This window comes from Lampris incognitus, chromosome 4 (genome assembly GCF_029633865.1).
Source record: "Lampris incognitus isolate fLamInc1 chromosome 4, fLamInc1.hap2, whole genome shotgun sequence".
Taxonomy (NCBI): domain Eukaryota; kingdom Metazoa; phylum Chordata; class Actinopteri; order Lampriformes; family Lampridae; genus Lampris; species Lampris incognitus.
In genome coordinates, this window is record NC_079214.1 from 11,240,097 (window position 1) to 11,261,109 (window position 21,013).

Here is a 21,013-nt window from a genome sequence, read left to right on the forward strand (position 1 = left end):
TATGTATGTATGTATGTATGTATGTATGTATGTATGTATGTATGTATGTATGTATGTATAGGGCAGCACAGTGGTTAGCGCGGTCGCCTCACAGCAAGAAGGTCCTGGGTTCGAGCCCCGGGGTAGACCAATCTCGGTGGGTCGTCCCGGGTCGTCCTCAGTGTGGAGTTTGCATGTTCTCCCCGTGTCTGTGTGGGTTTCCTCCCACAGTCCAAAGACATGTAGGTCAGGTGACTCGGCCGTACTAAACTGTCCCTAGGTATGAATGTGTGTGTGTGTGTGTGTGTGTGTGTGTGTGTGTCGGCCCTGTGTGATGGCCTGGCGGCCTGTCCAGGGTGTCTCCTTGCCTGCCGCCCAATGACTGCTGGGGTAGGCTCAAACATCCCCGTGACCCTGAGAGCAGGATAAGCGGTTCAGATAATGGATATATATATATATATATATATATATATATATATATATATATATATAGAGAGAGAGAGAGAGAGAGATGAGAGAGAGAGAGAGAGAGAGAGAGAGAGAGAGAGAGAGAGATACAAATTGAGTAAAACAAATTATGATTTCTCAGTACCCTCAGTAATGTCTATCTTATACTGTTTCCAGGTTATAACTTCAGGTTATAATTCCAGTTTATAATTTCAGGTTGTAATTCCAGGTTATAACTTCAGGTTGTAATTCCAGGTTATAATTTCAGGTTGTAATTCCAGGTTATAATTCCAGGTTATAATTTCAGGTTATATTTCCAGGTTATAATTTCAGGTTATAACTTCAGGTTATAATTCCAGGTTATAATTTCAGGTTACAATTCCAGGTTATAATTTCAGGTTACAATTCCAGGTTATAATTTCAGGTTATATTTCCAGGTTATAATTTCAGGTTATAACTTCAGGTTATAATTCCAGGTTATAATTTCAGGTTACAATTCCAGATTATAATTTCAGGTTATACTTCCAGGTTATAATTTCAGGTTATAATTTCAGGTTATAATTCCAGGTTATAATTTCAGGTTATAATTCCAGGTTAACAATTTAGGTTATAATTTCGGGTTTATAACTTCAGGTTATACTTCCAGGTTATAATTTCAGGTTACAATTCCAGGTTATAATTCCAGGTTATAATTCCAGGTTATATTTCCAGGTTATAACTTCAGGTTATAATTTCAGGTTGTAATTTCAGGTTATAATGTCAGGTTATAATTCCAGGTTATAATTCCAGCGCATCACTTTCTATGATGGTCTGGTTTGTTTGCATGAGTATTAAAATCATAACCAACCTGCTGAGCCACGTCTGAGGAAGCAACAAACCAGTTTGTTTGGGTTTTTAAGGGGGGCAGACAGTTACGACACTTCTTTTACTCTCGAAATAAGATCAAGATTTGAAATCTAGAAGCCGGCAAATACACAGATGTTGTGCATCAGTAAACCAGCAGTGCGACAACTTCGTCGCCGCGACCCAACCGCTCGCGTGGATACCAAGAAGTACCTCGTGTCTGTCAGCACTGTCTATACGTACTGTTGTTCGGCCGTTGATGTTTGATTTCAAGGGAAACGGCCCCGATTTCCAGAACATGCACAGCGTCTCTGAAACGCTGCCGAGATTGTGCAGCAAAGTGTCTGCCAATGACGTCACTGGCAGACACTTTGCTGCACACATTTCAGAGACACACAGATATGGCCGCTACTGGACTATCGTCCCTGCAACAGAGAGCGAGAGAGAGAGAGACAGAGAGAATGTTGAAAACTGTGGTGTTTCCCTCCGTACGTTGTGTAGTGTTTAACCGGCGTTCCATCCTCCCTCTCCCGGCAGGACCAAAGACAGCTCCGAGAGAGACGGCTTGCACCCGGAGCACCTGGCCAAGAGGCCGTGCACCATCAGCCCCAGCCAACGCTTCAGCCCCAGCACGGGTCTGCCCGCTCACCCGACCCCGAACGGCCTCCCCACACACCCTCCCAACGGCCTAGCCCACCCCCCCCAATCCCCCCACAGGCCCCCAGCACTACCGCTTAGAGGACATGGCCCTGGCGCACCACTACAGAGACGCCTACAGACATAACGAACACCGGGACACCAGAGACAGGCACCGGCAGACAGGTAGAGCCGCTGCTCAGCGTCCACTTGTACCGATTAGAGAGGGGGCCCTACGGACAAGTAGTCTGTACTAATAGCGCCGTTGTATAAGGGGGGGGGGGGAGTGAGCCGGCTTGTGCACGGCACAAGTGTGCATGAATGTATGTCGTAGAGAGAGTGTCCCACGGTGTATATAGAGAACAAAGGCCAGTTGTCAGCCAAGTGCGATAATCCCTGTGGCGATGCATCTATATAAAGCCCACAGCCACACATACCTATGTCCTGCAAGCTGCGAGAACCCATATATGTCTCCCCTCTTGTAGAGGGGGGGGGGTCTTTCCTATAAGGAAATGGTGCAATTTTTAGCCAAATGGGCACAGTGGATGCAGTGTGCTAGCATGTAAATCTCTGGGTTTCTATCACCAAATGAAATGAAAGAGATGTAGAATTTGTAAAACATCCAGTCATGTTCCGGATAAGGCTAAGCACTGGAGCTGTCATAACCCCAGTGAAAGAAAGTGGTACCCCGGGTGCAGACTGATCAAGACACGTCTCTCTCTCTTTTTTTGTTGTCTGTGTTGCAGCGGTGCACGGTGCACGCCAGGAGGAGGTTATCGATCACCGCCTCACAGATCGGGAGTGGGCAGAGGAGTGGAAGCATCTTGATAATGTACGCATCAATAGGGTACAGTGGCTGTGTTTAATGCAGACTTCCTCCTTGTTTTGTGTGTGGGGGGAAAAAACAACACAACCTCCATAATTTGAGTCCGACTTTTGTCAAAACAGCCAAGACAGTGTCGGATGACCGGCTAAACGTTAGTTTTAGTGCCAGAGTGGATGTACGGATAAAGGGACCCAGACATTTGACAGACCCCACGACAAATAGAGGATTTGGTGGATGGCTGACGCTGGAACGTCCATGTCGGTGTTGTGCTTCCTCTGCACCCCCGAGAACTGAAACCAAGTTCAACTTCATCACACATAAAAACACACAAACATTTACGGTCAAATCCGCCACTACAAATATATATATATATATATATATATATATATATGTATATATATATATATGTATATATATATATATATATATATATATATACACACTGCATGCAGAGATGGGCACATACACTCACACATGCAATGCAGACACACACATGCACAAATAATCATGCACACATGTGCACAAATAAACACACATGCACAAACACACACACATGCACTCAGAGGGGCCCCCAGATGGGACTCTGGACCCAGCGGAGAGCAGCTCCAGCTGGGGAGAGCAGCTGAGACAAGGGCTGCAGTCATGGAGGGAACTGGCCCGGCCTGGACCGCCGCCAAACTGCAAACACTTCGCTGAAATAAATATAGCCAACTTAGCAGGGAGAGGGATGGAGGGAAAACGAGAAGTATGAGATGATTTAGACTGAACGCCGACCGTGCCAAACCCATTTAACAGGCCAGGCAAGAGAGCATGGGCACGGTGAAAGAAGGGACAGAATGTTTCGAGAGAGAGAGAGGGGGAATTATAGGAGGTAAAATGAGGAGGATTTTGAGGGTCGGGGTTAGGAGCAGACAGTAGCGTAGTCATTACATTACAATTATTTAGGTTCTCTGCGGTACAAACCATGCAGATGTTTGTTTTTTTCGGGGGGGGGGGGGGGCAGGTGTAGGTTTGGATGACACTCGGGGGGGGGGGGGGGGGTCCTTGATAACTTACTTCTCTCCTCTGTTCATTCACGAGGATAAGTCGGCAGTTTCAGGCCTGACCTCTTCTGTACTGCCCTTGTGCAGCTGCTCAACTGCATCATGGACATGGTGGAGAAGACGCGTCGCTCCCTGACGGTGCTGCGCCGCTGCCAGGAGGCCGACCGAGAGGAGATGAACCACTGGATACGACGTTACAGTGACGTGGAGGAGATGAAAAAAGGTGGGAGCAACGGACTGCATCGCCCTCCTCCTCCTCTTCCTCCTCCTCCTCCTCCTCCTCCACACCACAACTCCTCCTCCAACACAGCTAATAGCAGCGAGTCTCAGCCCATAGGTACTTCCACCACTCTTGAAAGACTGACAGACTGGTATACAGACTGGTAGACACACCACACACACACACAGAATGTTTGGCAAAACAACCATTGTGTTAACGCTCAGCATAGAAAAATGAGTATATCGGATGGAGGTACGTCACTATGCATTTTAAGGGACTTTACTATGTAGCAAATTCGGGGGGCAGCTAGGATTTCGCCGCAGCCGGGATGTGAACCTGGGTCTCCCGCACTACGGGCAAGCACGTTAACCAGTCGACTAAAGGGTCCGACCCGTTAGCCAACTGGCTAGCGAGTCTACTCATTTATGCTCGTTACACTAACCCCCCCCCCTTCAGGAAGCGTGTCCCCGCGCTTCAGCATACCAGCTCCCTCACGCCTCTGGGTGCACATGCTTCCGACGGCCTCACGGTCTCGCCATCCCACTCCTGACACCAATGTAGCGAATTCAGGGGTGGGCGGGAACCGCCGCAGCCAGGGACGCAAACCCAGGTCGCCCACACCGCGGGCAACTGCGCTAACCAGTCAACTAGAGGGGCCGACCTGTTAGCCAAGAGCTAGCGAGTCTAGTCATCGGTGGTCGGTACACTACCCCCATCATTCGAGAATCGGCTCCCTCACGACTCTGGGCGCACATGCTTCCGACGACCTCACGGTCTCGTCATCCCACTCCTGACACCAATGTAGCGAATTCAGGGGTGGGCGGGAACCGCCGCAGCCAGGGACGCAAACCCAGGTCGCCCACACCGCGGGCAATTGCGCTAACCAGTCAACTAGAGGGGCCGACCTGTTAGCCAAGAGCTAGCGAGTCTAGTCATCGGTGGTCGGTACACTACCCCCATCATTCGAGAATCGGCTCCCTCACGACTCTGGGCGCACATGCTTCCGACGACCTCACGGTCTCGTCATCCCACTCCTGACACCAATGTAGCGAATTCAGGGGTGGCTGGGAACCGCCGCAGCCAGGGACGCAAACCCAGGTCGCCCACACCGCGGGCAACTGCGCTAACCAAGTCAACTAGAGAGGCCGACCTGTTAGCCAAGGGCTAACGAGTCTAGTCATCGGTGGTCGTTACACTACTCCCATCATTCGGGAATCAGCTCCCTCACGACTCTGGGCGCACATGCTTCCGAGGACCTCACGGTCTCGCCATCCCACTCCTGACACCAATGTAGCGGATTCAGGGGTGGCCGGGAACCGCCGCAGCCGGGACGCAAACCCAGGTCGCCCACACCGCGGGCAACTGCGCTAAACAGTCAACTAGAGGGGCCGACCTGTTAGCCAAGGGCTAGCGAAGTCATCGGTGGTCGTTACACTACTCCCATCATTCGGGAATCAGCTCCCTCACGACTCTGGGCGCACCTGCTTCCGACGACCTCACGGTCTCGCCATCCCACTCCTGACACCAATGTAGCAAATTCAGGGGTGGCCGGGAACCGCCGCAGCCAGGGACGCAAACCCAGGTCGCCCACACCACGGGCAACTGCGCTAAACAGTCAACTAGAGGGGCCGACCTGTTAGCCAAGGGCTAGCGAGTCTAGTCATCCATGGTTGTTACACTACCCCCATCGTTCAAGTTCAGCTCCCTCACAACTCTGGGCGCACATGCTTCCAATGGCCTCGTGGTCTCACCATCCTACTCCTGACACTGATGTAGCGAATTTGGGGGGGCAGCTGGGATTCTGCCACAGCCGGGACGCGAACCCGCATCTCCCGCACCACGGGCGACTACGTTAAACAGTCGAGTAAAGGATCCCACCCGTTAGCCAACCGGCTAGCGGGTCTACTCATTCGTGCTCGTTACAACTGCGTAGCAGAACAAAATAAAGTTGGATCATTCCAGAATCCAGATGCTGGCTACCTTCTCTGGATACGATCTTTGACCCTTCTAGTCACCTGTACCTTTCTTTTTCTTTTTTTTTCTTTTTTTTTTCATTCATTTTCACCCCAGAATTGATCAAGTAGTTAACAGGAATTAAATAAATAAATGGTTTTGCCACACATTACGCGCAGTCCTTGTCTTGAGTGTTGGTCCCTAGCAACATCTTGAAGGGAGAGTGTCGATAGTGGGATGCGTGTTTGTTGAGACCAAGAGTCTGTCCTTTTGTGTGTGTGTGTGTGTGTGTGTGTGTGTGTGTGTGTGTGTGTGTGTGTGTGTGTGTGTGTGTGTGTGTGTGTGTGTGATGGAGACTGACGGTGTGTGCCTGCGTGTGTGTGTTTCAGAGATCCACCGAGACTTCTTACACAGGCCCGCCTCAGGATACCTGCCTGAAGAGCTCTGGAGGAAAGCTGGTAAGAGCTAACGGCCCCTTTCCTCCTTGAAAATACGACTGTGTCGAGTGCGCCCATGCAGACGCACATACACACATGCGCTACCAACGCCATCGCACACACAGCCCTCACCCAGACCACCGTCTCGGACAGACAGAACGGAGGGCCTTCCAGCCGACGGTCCATAAGGCCAGAGGATTGGAGGTCCTCCGTGTCATTAGGGCTAAGTGCTCTCCATCTGTCACCGCTATGAAAGGCCGCTGCAGTTAAACCTGCAGTGAAAAAGCAGTCACCTGTCCCGCGGCAGGACAAAGCAGCGCAGCACATGTTAGGGGTCACGGCTTAACCGGTCTTCAGCGGCAAGCGGGAGTCCGAGACACCGACTCCCTGTTGCTTTTCATGGTGACACGTTTTCCAGCCTCGTGCGCAAGTTCATGAACACGTGGATCAAGTGCAGACCACTCGGGGTCATCAGCGTATGGCGTCCTACCAGCGAAGCAGAGGTCTAGATGATTGCTTGTGATTATCCTTGGCTCCGTTTGTACCAGCGGAGCGCTGCACTGCCCTGGGCCACCCTGTTTCTTGCTCAGTAGAAATGGCCCGTCCCGGGGTGTTTATCTGCCTCAGCGCCGGTTCCTCTCCAGTCCCAGCGCTATTTTGTTGGGAGTCAGACTCTTAATACCCAGCAGAGGCAAGATGCCGCTGCCGTCTGCAAAATACTGCACTGCATTTTCACCGGCAGAGAGGAAAAAAAAGAGCCCTTTTAATCGCAGTTGTTTTTCCTACAGGTACCACAAGTATCCCGCTCTCCCCAGCTCTAAAGCACCTCCAGAACAAGCAAGGTGAGTAACACACCTCGCTCCGGCCATTTCGCCCTGTGTGTGCGTGTGTTTGTGCGCGTGTTTGAGTCCGTGCGTGTTTGCCATCTCTATCTCGCTCCTACCTCAGCAGTCACCCAGTCTTTTAATTAAAGCCAGACTCGTGTTCTCTCCTCTTGTTCAGGTTGAGAGACCGCGGCGCTTTTGAAAAACAAGATCTGAGGTGTGGAAAAAGTAGAGAGGGGGAAGAAGAAAAAAAAAGGTGTCCCAGGGACCGGCCGAGTCCCCGTGGAATTAGAACGTTAATATTACTGCCTCCGTGTTTTCCATTAAGTGCTAATTGCCCCGGCATCTGCTATGCGGTATCTTTGATAAGAATTAATTAAATTTGCAAACTAATCTTAGTGGTGCATGCATTGGGCCTGATAGCCGAGGAGCCCGGGATAGTGCAGATAGTGGAAGGAAGGGAAGAAAGGAGTGAGGAATTGAGGCTGAAGGTAAGGAGGGAGAGCAGTTTGTGTGTGTAAGTGTGCATACCTGATGAGCATGACTCCTGCGCTTACTTCTTTTTTTTTTTTTCCACCCTTTTTCTCCCCAATTTTACTTGTCCAATTACCCCACTCTTCCGAGCCATCCCGGTCACCGCTCCTCCCCCTTCTGCCGACCCGGGGAGGGCTGCAGACTACCACATGCCTCCCCCGATACATGTGGAGTCGCCAGCCGCTTCTTTTCACCTGACAGCGAGGAGTTTCACCAGGGCGGACGTAGCGCGTGGAAGGCTCACGCTATTCCCCCTAGTTCCCCCCCTTTTTAGGCGCCCCGACCGACCAGAGGAGGCTGCAGACGCAGCCAATTGTGTCTGTAGGGACGCCCGACCAAGCCGGAGGGAACACGGGGATACGAACCGGCGATCCCTGTGTTGGCAGGCAACGGAGTAAACCGCTACGCTACCCGGATGCCCCCCCTCCCCCGCCGTGCTTACTTACCGCCAAAGTGAATCGTGACTCACGTTACAACGCCCTTTCACTCACACACACACACACGCACATTATACGCCCATGCAAATTCACCTAAACCTGGGAGACCCCACCCCCCTACCTGTCTCTCTGCATAGCAGTTAGAGACCCCCCGGCTTATGTTATGTATGAATTTATTGTTCTCTTGTTCGTCTGCACTCTCACTGAAAGAAATATGGAGGGCAAAAGTATCGCTCTCACCTCCCACCCGCAGGGTCCAGTACACCTGGACGGCCCTGTGTATTGTATGTGTGTGTGTAATTTTTGGGTGTGTGTGTGTGAACATTTGTCTGTTTACTGTGTAAACACTGAGGGGAAGCGAAGCAGCAAGGCGAGAAGAAAAACAACCCGCCTGCAACGTCCGCTGAGCGGTGACGCCGCACTTTAGACAGCTCTCTGTTAACAAAAAAGACATTAAACTTGCATCGTATTTGCAGAGGAAGAGGCCACTAGATAGAAGAGGGCGTTAATGGGGACCCCTGCCCTGGAGGTATCCATCACCCCATGTGGATGGATGCCTCTTCGGAGTCTTTACTGTCTGTCATTTCATTGAACGTCTATGCAAACTGAGACAGTTGGGGAATTCCAGGACATAAAATGAACAGCCAAGTTTATGGGGGGGGGGGGGGCTCGACACATCTGCTGTTGTCAGCACTGGAAATGATCGTAGCCAGACATGTCGGAATTAATAATTAAAGTCTGGCTGTCTTCTTTTTCTGACAGAAGGTTTTAAATCTTGGATGATGTACATCTGTTCGCTGAGATACGACAAGCAGGGAGCTTAGAGAGCCTCAATAAAGAATGACGGAGTGGTCGGAACGGAATAGCGGTCGTAAGGACCAACACCTCTCATTTCCTCTCCGTCTCCCCCCCCCCCCCCCTCTATCTCTCTCCGCAGAAGAGGCGGTGAACGAGGTGAAGAGACAGGCGATGTCAGAGCTGCAGAAGGCGGTGTCGGACGCCGAGAGGAAAGCTCACGAGATGATCTCGGCCGAGCGCTCCAAGATGGAGAGGGCGCTGGCCGAGGCCAAGAGGCAAGCCTCCGAGGACGCGCTGACCGTCATCAACCAGCAGGAGGACTCTAGTGAAGTGAGTGTCACAGACCCCTCGCCTTACCACCCGCCCCTTTCACCTGGCCATCGCGTCCTAAGTCACACATGCGCACACCACATGAACACCTACCTCGTCAACACCCCCCCCCCTTTCTTTACCCCCCATTTCTCCCTCGTTCCGTGCTTTGCTTGACCAGGTGCGATCCTGTATGTGTGCTCATGACGCTTGTTTGATGATGGTTTTTTCGCTGTGAGCTACAGCTGGCTGCCCCTGGCCTGGTCCAGCCCCATGTTGTCATTTCATTACTGCGAAGGCAGTCCAGTTGTCTGTGTAAATAAAGGCAGACAGACCCAGATGGCTGGAACAGAGTGCCAGGCCGAGGCCAGTATGGAGCAGTTGACCACCACCTGCTGGTAACACAAACTGGTGGCCTAAGACCAGGACTTAAGCCCCAAAATCAAATCCATATGCAAACAGTAAGAGAATCATTACAGGATTAGAGAAATAAACCAGATAATGAGATTTAAGACGCATTACAATTTTATTTTTTTTTTAGATTTCAGCTTAAATTCATACAGTAGAGGAGGAGAAAACAAAACAGATTTTTTAATTTGGGAAATATTTGAGTTGATTAGAGGCGTAGCGTAGCGAGCTATTCCTTCTCAACGAGACTTATTTTTTATCATCCCGCTTCCTTCTCTCCCCACTGTCTCTCCAGAGCTGCTGGAACTGTGGGCGGAAAGCCAGCGAGACGTGCAGCGGCTGCAACACGGCTCGCTACTGCGGCTCCTTCTGCCAGCACAAAGACTGGGAGAAGCACCACCACGTCTGCGGGCAAGGCCTACAGGGGCTGCCTGGGGGCAGCGGGGTCCCTCTGGGCACCTCCTCCTCTTCCACCTCCTCAGTGTCTTCCAGTGCGCCTCCCACCCACTCGGAGAGCACTCCTCCGGGACCCCTGTCCCTGGCGGGCCAGGCCGGTATCGGAGGAGCGGCTGGCGGCGGCAGCGGCAGCGTCTCGGCCAGTCCGAAGGAGAGCAGTTCCAGTAGTGCCTCTCGCTCCACCACCCCAGCGACCCCGGCCCTGCTGGACGCCACCTCCCGCTGACCGGCCCGAAACGTTGGGACACCTTCCGGACACTGACGCCCCCAGTGCCCACACCCCAGACAAAACCAAACTGAGGAATCTTCATCGCACACTGCACCCCTTCCTCTTTCCCTGCTTCACTGGCTAATGTACCTTCTGGATTGGAAAAAGAGTGCCGTTGAGCGTGGCGTGGTTTACACAACGCGTCAACATCCCCAAAAAGAAAGCTGAGATTTTCATTTTCCGTCCCACAGACGTAGTTCCTCTCCTTCATAACCACACCTACATGCAAACGGACTCCCCCGTCTGAGTTTCAGTTCAGCACAAACCGTGGAAAGTGCAGTGCCCCCCCCCCTTGTGTTCAGTAACGGAAACATATCAGACTTCTTTGCGGATGAGCTTTGATATTACCGTATGACAAAGATGTGCCCTCTGTAATCCGTGCCCGGTAGATGCTGTCTGCACGGGCTGCTTGCAGAGAACAGAAGAGGACCGTGACTCGGGCGTCACAGTGAAGAGGAAGATAGCTAGTCTGATTAGCACTTGCATAGGATTTCCCTTTAATCGAGAACCAATGAGAGAACGATGCCCGGCGCCGACATGCGCACTACCAAACCTCTCGTGGAAGGGGCACTTCCCTACGGAGACAGGCGAGGGACATAAACGGAGAAGGGAAAGGGGGAAAATTCTTGGATGCGATTTATTCCTCAGAAACACAACTAATTATTTATCAGACGTTTCTTTTTTTGGCTTTAAGGGGGAAAAAAAATAAAAATAAAGAAAAGTCCAAATATTCTACATGAATAACAAATAACGATGATGCTATGAAAATGAATAAATTTTAAAACTGTTAACTACCTTGCTAGCGAGCCAAGAAAATCTACACCGGACTCACCTCTCTGCACCGTTGTGAACCCAAATGAATTCAAAGATGAAAAAACAACCTGATCCAAACCTTTGTATTTACACTGCCAAAGTGAGTTAAATAAGAAATAAGGAGAAGCACTCATCTTATATAACCAAACGCAAAGCAACGTCACCTCCTCAGCAGAGCGGCCGGCCCCGAGACAGCCAGGCTGCGGAGATCTTACCCGGTAGGACCCGCTGACAGTCGGGCGGTGATCTGCTTCGCCCCGCGGCGCCTCCCGCCGTCTGGATGGAGTCGCGGCAACGCTTCAGCCCAGTAAACAACGCAATAGACATTTTGCTGTGAACGCCATTTCCAGAGACTCCTTTAAAAAAAAAGAAAAAAAAGGATGGAAACCCTGCCACAGTGCGATCTTTCCTCTTTTTTTTTGTGAATGGTAAACAGAGAGGAAGACGAGAAGAAGAGGGGAAGGGAACGGCTTCTTGGCCTCAAAGGGATGAAGATGGCAATGACGCTGCCAAAAAAAAAAAACAACCTCAAAACAAACTTGAAAACTTTGCCCGAGAGAGGGTTGTACAGTACGCAGAGCGAGTACGGAAAGATTGTTTTTAAGTTGTTTTTCTAGAAAAGCTCCACCAAGAGGAGGCGTTTCGAAGGATTGCCGTTACCTTTTCATTCGCTCCCACCTTTTTCCAAAGCATGAAAAACAGACTAAAGAGCTTCATGATGAATGGCGTAGACTTGCCTCTCCTCTGTCTTTCTACCTCCCTCCCTCCCCCCCCTCTCCCCCCACCCCCACTCCACACCTCCACCTGTATGCTCCTCTCCCCCTACTACTGTACATGTCTCAAGTCCACCCCTGGTACCCCGCCCTCCCCAACCCTGACCCTGCCCCCCCCGGCCCGGCCCGGCCCGCCTAGGACAGAGCCTCTGAGCAGTTATGTGGGATGGGATCAAACCTGCGTGTAGATATAATTCCTCTTTTCATTTTTCAATAATGTCTCTAGTCGCTGACGTCCACCTGTGCTGCCCTTGTGTATATCCAGAAGATGGACTTTGGTTTCGTTTCCATTGAGTTTTTCCTTCTTTAGTTCGGGCCGAACAGCGAAGGCAGAGCAGGAGCGCCCCCCCCCCTTCGTGGGAGAGAGCCCCCGAGTTGTACTTATCGTTTGATTTGTTGTATGTAATGAGATGAAACTCCTCTTGTAGAATATTTTGTATTGCTCGCATTGTAAGACAGTGAGAGGACGGAGGTGCAATATGAAGAGAATTCAGCTACTGAATGGAACCTCAACAACTGCCCATAGGGTGTCATATAATATAGATACATATAAATATATTTAAAGTAACATCAATAACTTAATGTGAATGTACATAGTATTTAAAGAGGTCCAAATATGTGTTTGCCAAATAACAGAAACCTTTAAAGTTTAATGTCCAGAATATGATTTTTTTTTTTTTCCACATTTCATTTTTCTACTCGGTTTCATCCACTGCATTTCGAACACCTCCAGTTTTCACCGGGGGGGGGGGAAGAATCAAAAAGTGTGACGTCACAGACCCTGTGTGACGGGGGGGGGGGACAGTTGACAACAGAGGTCGAGCGGCCTCCAGTAAGAACGACTCAGCGCACCCGAGAAAGGGGCGTAACCCGATTAAGGGCGGGCGGGCGGGCGGGCGCTCTGACGTTTGAACGTTCTGGAATAAATTAAGACAAAAGTTGCGTCATCCGGAGTCTGAGGCCAGGAGCGAGGCCCGGCGATGAGTCGGATCCTGTTAGCGTCCTGCAGCGTGCATCCAGGTCAGCAGACATCCGACCGCGAAGGACCCAGCAAAAGTGTGTTGTAGCCTGCTATTGGTTGGGGTGGGGGGGGGGGTCCGGGGACCCCAAAAGAGACAAAATGTAGGCTGACCTCCACATTCAGGGGACATTCCTCAGCACAAATGTTGGGACTCCCAAGTCGAACCTCGCCTCCTCGCATCTGTCGTGCAAATCTACGTGATACATTGCCATCCTTTGGGCTGAAGTCCCCCCCCCCACCCCCAACCCCACCTACCCCCCACCCCCCGCACGGCCCGGCTGCAGGAAAACCCATCAGTCACCCAAGTCCACCGTAGGAGCGAATGCTGCACCAGTGTTAAGCTACAATGGAGGAGAAACCTCCGAGCCGAGCCGAGCCGGATCCAGCACCCGGTGCTTCGAACCACGCTCGGGATATAATTTACTATAATTAGTTTTTCGCAAGCGGAGCAGAGATGAGCGCCAACGCTGTTGGGCTCTCATGAAGACTACACCCCCCCCCCGTAGCAAATATGGTTAACCTTCAAGCTCCAACCACGTCTATAGCCACAGAGGGGGGGGGGGGGTCAGTCACCGCCAGGTCCAGGTCAGTTTGAGATTCATAAGCCTAATTCCTTCACAGCTGACCTTCCAGTACCTCTACTGGCGCAAGGGGACACATCTGATCGTGCTCATTCTAGTTCATCCTTCAGCATTTGTTGCTTGTTTTTGTCTTTTTGTCCCCCCCTCCCCCTCCCCGGTCGTACCCGGCCAACTACCCCACTGTCGCCGCTCCACCCCCTCTGCCGATCCGGGGGAGGGCTGCAGACTACCACGTGCCTCCTTTCAGTACATGTGGAGTCGCCAGCCGCGCTTCTTTTCACCTGACAGCGAGGAGTTTCACCAGGGGGAGGTAGCGCGTGGGAGGGTCACCCTACCCCCCCCCCAGGTTCCCCCTCCTGAACAGGCGCCCCGACCGACCAGAGGAGGCGCTAGTGCAGCGACCAGGACACATACCCACATCCGGCTTCCCAACCCCTCAAACACGGCCAATTGCGTCTGTAGGGACGCCCGACCAAGCCGGAGGTAACGCGGGGATTCGACCCGGCGATCCCGGAATAAATTTGATAAGCGGCAAGGTACCCCCCCCCCCCGTGTGCAGTGCTTACGTATGTGTGATGTGCTCCTCCTCCCCAACCCCCCCCCCCCGCCCCACGTCTGAGTCTACCACGGGCACCGCAGCCCTCCCGTCACCAGCCCCCTCACACTAGCTACCTCCTGTGACCCTACAGCTATAACCGCCAGGAGAGGTGGACCTGGACTTAGAAAGCTGGGCCCCCCGCAGACATGGCGTCGTCCACTCGAAGCGGATGAGCGCCGCCCCGCGAGAGGCTCTGAAGGGGAACCGCTGTTGCCGAACACGTGACAGAGCCTTCGTATTTTCCGTCGCCGCCCCTGCGACGTAACGCAGATCCTGTTGTAAACCCGGTCCTTCTGTACGCCACCTCACGTAGGGGACACGGTTTCTCCGAACGTGCACCTGCGTATCTCCCATTAGCAAACTCGACACAGTACCAACCACAGTCCGAAACCAATACAAAAGCACAGACCAAAGGACTCCCGCAACGCCACATAGGCTTTGACACGGTGCGTACTGTAAGACCGGAAATAGAGGTTCGAACTCCACGACAGCAAGTCAACCAAAGTGTCTGCAGTGCACGCGTGATCATGGCGAGAGTGGGGGAACGCCCTTGTCCAGTAGGGCGGGTAGGAGAGTGGGGGAACCCCCTGGCCCAGCAGGGCGGGTAGGAGAGTGGGGAACCCCCTTGTCCAGCAGGGCGGGTAGGAGAGTGGGGGACCCCCTGGTCCAGCAGGGCGGGTAGGAGAGTGGGGGAACCCCCTTGTCCAGCAGGGCGGGTAGGAGAGTGGGGGAACCCAATGGTCCAGCAGGGCGTGTAGGAGAGTGGGGAACCCCCTGGTCCAGCAGGGCGGGTAGTAGAGTGGGGGACCCCCTTGTCCAGCAGGGCGGGTAGGAGAGTGGGGGAACCCCCTGGTCCAGCAGGGCGGGTAGGAGAGTGGGGGAACCCCCTGGTCCAGCAGGGCGGGTAGGAGAGTGGGGGAACCCCCTGGTCCAGCAGGGCGGGTAGGAGAGTGGGGGAACGCCCTGGTCCAGCAGGGTGGGTAGGAGAGTGGGGGAACCCCCTGGTCCAGCAGGGCGGGTAGGAGACGTGTAGATTATTTCTTCAAGCGAATCAAAAGTGCGCGTTTTCTACAGAGTCAACGGCTCCCCTGTTCAAACCAACGGGAGCGTCGCTTTTCTACTGCCGACGGGTCCGAGTGTTCTTACGGCGCGAAGCTGCGCAGTGACGTCACAACCGCGTGAGAGTGTCTGCACGTGTGCGCGCGTGTGTGGGCGTGGATGGATGAATGGCGGCGACCTTTTTCTGAATCTTTCCTTTACGTCTCCGTACAAAAACCTACTTGAAAACTCCAGAGCTTTAATGAGACGTCCTCAGCAGACTAACGACGGAGGCACCGGAGAGATGGCGCAGCCTAGCTGGGTTTCGTTTTGTTCGCGGTAGAATAGCGCCACCAGTAGAGTAGCGCCACCAGTAGAGTGGCGCCACCAGTAGAGTAGCGCCACCAGTAGAATAGCGCCACCAGTAGAGTAGCGCCACCAGTAGCACCACCAGTAGAGTAGCGCTACCAGTAGAGTAGCGCCACCAGTAGAATAGCGCCACCAGTATAGTAGCGCCACCAGTAGAATAGCACCACCAGTAGAGTGGCGCGGCGCCACCAGTAGAGTAGCGCCACCAGTAGAATAGCGCCACCAGTAGAGCGGCGCCACCAATAGAATGGCGCCACCAGTAGAGCGGCGCCACCAGTAGAATGGCGCCACCAGTAGAGTGGCGCCACCAGTAGAATGGCGCCACCAGTAGAGTGGCGCCACCAGTAGAATGGCGCCACCAGTAGAGTGGCGCCACCAGTAGAGTAGCGCCACCAGTAGAGTAGCGCTAGCATGACGACTCGATGCTGTGATGGAGGAACGGCGGCTCCCTTCAAAGCTGAGCGCTCTGGATGTGCCTCCATGTCTGCGCGTTAATCCCCCCCAGACAAAACAAGACGAAGCCAAACTCGAGAGACCGCTGATGAAATGACCAAAATCCAACCAAAAGCTGCGACAACAAAAACAATAATACTTTCTTTTCTCTCCATCATTTCACCCGCTTGGCTTACAGCCCGGCATGAGGACGCCTGCACGGCGTGGGTGTGGTAGGCTCCATCAGGCCTTCAGCAGTCGCACCAAGAGTGACGCTGCAGCAGACCCACCAGTGTGTTGCAGTGGGATGTGCCCTCTTGTGTCACTGGGTAAGACAGGACCCACCAGGTCAGTCTGTCTGTATCTCAGTGGGATGTGCCCTCTTGTGTGTCACCGGGTAAGGCAGGACCCACCAGGTCAGTCTGTCTGTATCTCAGTGGGATGTGCCCTCTTGTGTGGCACTGGGTAAGGTAGGACCCACCAGGTCAGTCTGTCTGTGTCTCAGTGGGATGTGCCCTCTTGTGTGTCACTGGGTAAGACAGGACCCACCAGGTCAGTCTGTCTGTGTCTCAGTGGGATGTGCCCTCTTGTGTCACTGGGTAAGACAGGACCCACCAGGTCAGTCTGTCTGTGTCTCAGTGGGATGTGCCCTCTTGTGTGTCACTGGGTAAGATAGGACCCACCAGGTCAGTCTGTCTGTGTCTCAGTGGGATGTGCCCTCTTGTGTGTCACTGGGTAAGAAAGGACCGACCAGGTCAGTCTGTCTGTGTCTCAGTGGGATGTGCCCTCTTGTGTGTCACTGGGTAAGACAGGACCCACCAGGTCAGTCTGTCTGTGTCTCAGTGGGATGTGCCCTCTTGTGTCACTGGGTAAGACAGGACCCACCAGGTCAGTCTGTCTGTATCTCAGTGGGATGTGCCCTCTTGTGTGTCACTGGGTAAGATAGGACCCACCAGGTCAGTCTGTCTGTGTCTCAGTGGGATGTGCCCTCTTGTGTGTCACTGGGTAAGAAAGGACCGACCAGGTCAGTCTGTCTGTGTCTCAGTGGGATGTGCCCTCTTGTGTGTCACTGGGTAAGACAGGACCCACCAGGTCAGTCTGTCTGTGTCTCAGTGGGATGTGCCCTCTTGTGTGGCACTGGGTAAGAAAGGCCCACCAGGTCAGTCTGTCTGTATCTCAGTGGGATGTGCCCTCTTGTGTGTCACCGGGTAAGGTAGGACCCACCAGGTCAGTCTGTCTGTGTCTCAGTGGGATGCGCCCTCTTGTGTCACTGGGTAAGGCAGGACCCACCAGGTCAGTCTGTCTGTGTTGCAGTGGGATGTGCCCTCTTGTGTGGCACCGGGTAAGACAGGACCCACCGGGTCAGTCTGTCTGTGTCTCAGTGGGATGTGCCCTCTTGTGTGGCACCGGGTAAGGTAGGACCCACCAGGTCAGTCTGTCTGTGTCTCAGTGGGATGTGCCCTCTTGTGTGTCACCGGGTAAGACAGGACCCACCAGGTCAGTCTGTCTGTGTTGCAGTGGGATGTGCCCTCTTGTGTGTCACCAGGTAAGACAGGACCCACCAGGTCAGTCTGTCTGTGTCTCAGTGGGATGTGCCCTCTTGTGTGTCACCAGGTAAGACAGGACCCACCAGGTCAGTCTGTCTGTGTTGCAGTGGGATGTGCCCTCTTGTGTCACTGGGTAAGACAGGACCCACCAGGTCAGTCTGTCTGTGTCTCAGTGGGATGTGCCCTCTTGTGTGGCACTGGGTAAGACAGGACCCACCAGGTCAGTCTGTCTGTGTCTCAGTGGGATGTGCCCTCTTGTGTCACTGGGTAAGACAGGACCCACCAGGTCAGTCTGTCTGTGTCTCAGTGGGATGTGCCCTCTTGTGTCACTGGGTAAGGTAGGACCCACCAGGTCAGTCTGTCTGTGTCTCAGTGGGATGTGCCCTCTTGTGTGTCACCGGGTAAGGCAGGACCCACCAGGTCAGTCTGTCTGTGTCTCAGTGGGATGTGCCCTCTTGTGTGTCACCGGGTAAGGTAGGACCCACCGGGTCAGTCTGTCTGTGTCTCAGTGGGATGTGCCCTCTTGTGTGTCACCGGGTAAGGTAGGACCCACCGGGTCAGTCTGTCTGTGTCTCAGTGGGATGTGCCCTCTTGTGTGTCACCGGGTAAGGTAGGACCCACCAGGTCAGTCTGTCTGTATCCCAGTGGGATGTGCCCTCTTGTGTGTCACCGGGTAAGGTAGGACCCACCAGGTCAGTCTGTCTGTATCCCAGTGGGATGTGCCCTCTTGTGTGTCACCGGGTAAGACAGGACCCACCAGGTCAGTCTGTCTGTATCCCAGTGGGATGTGCCCTCTTGTGTGTCACCGGGTAAGGTAGGACCCACCAGGTCAGTCTGTCTGTATCCCAGTGGGATGTGCCCTCTTGTGTGTCACCGGGTAAGGTAGGACCCACCAGGTCAGTCTGTCTGTATCTCAGTGGGATGTGCCCTCTTGTGTGTCACTGGGTAAGACAGGACCCACCGGGTCAGTCTGTCTGTATCCCAGTGGGATGTGCCCTCTTGTGTGTCACCGGGTAAGGTAGGACCCACCAGGTCAGTCTGTCTGTATCCCAGTGGGATGTGCCCTCTTGTGTGTCACCGGGTAAGGTAGGACCCACCAGGTCAGTCTGTCTGTATCCCAGTGGGATGTGCCCTCTTGTGTGTCACCGGGTAAGGTAGGACCCACCAGGTCAGTCTGTCTGTGTCTCAGTGGGATGTGCCCTCTTGTGTGTCACCGGGTAAGGTAGGACCCACCAGGTCAGTCTGTCTGTATCCCAGTGGGATGTGCCCTCTTGTGTGTCACCGGGTAAGGTAGGACCCACCAGGTCAGTGTTGTTTCACTCACCTCGGGTGTGGAGTGAGTTGTGAAACGAGCGAGATTTGAGCCGCGGTGTTTCGCGCCGTATCCTCCCCCCCCCCCCCCCCCGCCTGTGAAGCTGATGTGGATGGCAAATACACTTAAGGGCTCCTCCGTTGTGACATCCTCGAAAAGGGTCTCCAGACATTTTTCATCAACCCACTTTTGTTTAGTTTTTGTTGTATTTGTTTGTCTATAATATTACAATAAGCGATACGGGCAAGACGCATGCTAAGAAAAGGGCGAGGATCCTACCGGCCGCGTTCGTCCGTCCCCGGCCTACCAATGACGCTTCAAGGCTCATCCGTTGTGGTCGTGACGTTGTCCCCACCCCCACCCCCACCCCACCCCCCACGACACGAGCGCTGACGCACGGCGACACAATGGCAAGTAGAGGATTCACGCGCTTGTTTTCCAAAAGCCATGGCTCGGGATGGCCCTGTTTTTACCTTTGCATAATTACATAAATGGGAAAAGGTTTGGTTTTATATGTGTGGGGAAGCATTATATACTGTATTGTGCAATACAATATTACAGAAAAAAAATATGTTTCTGTAGGAAAGGTCGGCGCATTGAAGTTTTGTTTTTTTCTCTCTCTCCCCCCCCCCCCTCCTTGAGGGTCCTGTTACGATTTTTAGATGAAGTGAACTGTGCCAGAAGAATTAAATTCTGATTTGTATAATTTATTTCTTGCATGCTTTCCTCCCTGTTGCTATTACTGCTCTTTAACTGTTCGCTCTGTTGGATGTGTGAAGCTGTAAAACATTCTAATTCAGGTTAATGTCCGTGTTGAACAATGTAACTGTGTAATTAAAACATGAAATGAAATATTCATCGTTGCCACGACTCTTTTCTCAAGGATTTGATTTATACTTGCTGACATGAAACTGACAAGTTGCACGGCACCGAATCGACACATTAGCTTCTCCTTACCCAGTCCTCGAGTACCCCCTGTCCTGCAGGTAGGCCTGCTGGTACTTACTCAACCAATCATCCATCCATCCATCCATCCATCTGTCCATCCATCCATCCATCCGTCCATCCATCCATCCATCCATCCATCCATCCATCCATCCATCCACACGCACAACTAGGGACAATTTTACGTTAGCTAAGGATAGCGAAACATTGTTTTTATAATGCTAATTTTGGCCACGCTAGCTACCAAGCTAAAGTTGCTTTAACACATTCTGACTAACTTCAATCATAAATTTTTTTTTTCAAAATTATATCGTCACCCTTTACAACAACGTTAATCTATAAACAAAGCAACAATACAGATAAGAACTGCTAGCTTGCTAGCTAACGACAAGCACAAGCCGCCTTCAGAGATGTGCCTTTTCAGTCCTTGCAGCCATTTTAACCACAGCCATTTTATCCATTTACATAAATTAGCTCTGAACTGTTGCCCAAGTTAATATTAACTTGCCAGCAAGCTAACTTAGTTAAGTAACTAGTTAGTTTGTTAGCACTTGTGATCGGATCACCCGAGATGCATGTTTCTGCCATATGTGAACAGGCCTAAGTTACCTTCCATCCATCCATCCATTATCTGAACCGCTTATCCTGCTCTCAGGGTCACGGGGATGCTGGAGCCTATCCCAGCAGTCATTGGGCAGCAGGCAGGGAGACACCCTGGACAGGCTGCCAGGCCATCACAGGGCCCACACACACACACACATGCATACGTAGGGACCATGTAGTATGGCCGAGTCACCTGACCTACATGTCTTTGGACTGTGGGAGGAAACTGGAGCACCCAGAGGAAACCCACACAGACACGGGGAGAACATGCAAACTCCACACTGAGGACGACCCGGGACGACCCACCAAAGTTGGACTACCCCGGGGCTTGAACCCGGGACCTTGTTGCTGTGAGGTAACGTAAGTAAGTCAACCAATCATATGATAGCATTTAAGTATACCAAGTGTGTCAACCATTTAAGTGTTGTTGGGTTGTGCACATAAAAGCAGGCCCACCTATGCAGGATTATATGAAAATCTGCAGGACACAGGATGTGGACTAGGTTTGGGGAAACACTGCATTCACTATTCTAAGTAGGGCTGGGCAAAATATATCGCTATCG

The 21,013-nt window shown here is 52.5% G+C and overlaps 1 protein-coding gene across 1 annotated transcript in view; it reads left to right on the plus strand.

The window, feature by feature from the left end:
• Positions 1 to 11,996, plus strand: part of cbfa2t3 (CBFA2/RUNX1 partner transcriptional co-repressor 3) — a 12,608-nt gene extending 612 nt beyond the window's left edge. Inside the window, 9 exon segments of the mRNA XM_056278827.1 lie at positions 604 to 616; positions 1,807 to 1,965; positions 1,967 to 2,091; positions 2,652 to 2,737; positions 3,862 to 4,111; positions 6,337 to 6,405; positions 7,173 to 7,226; positions 9,117 to 9,307; positions 9,990 to 11,996. Of these exon segments, the coding sequence (XP_056134802.1) occupies positions 604 to 616; positions 1,807 to 1,965; positions 1,967 to 2,091; positions 2,652 to 2,737; positions 3,862 to 4,111; positions 6,337 to 6,405; positions 7,173 to 7,226; positions 9,117 to 9,307; positions 9,990 to 10,376 (1,334 nt within the window). The 3' untranslated portion in view covers positions 10,377 to 11,996.
• The last annotated feature ends 9,017 nt before the right edge of the window (positions 11,997 to 21,013 follow it).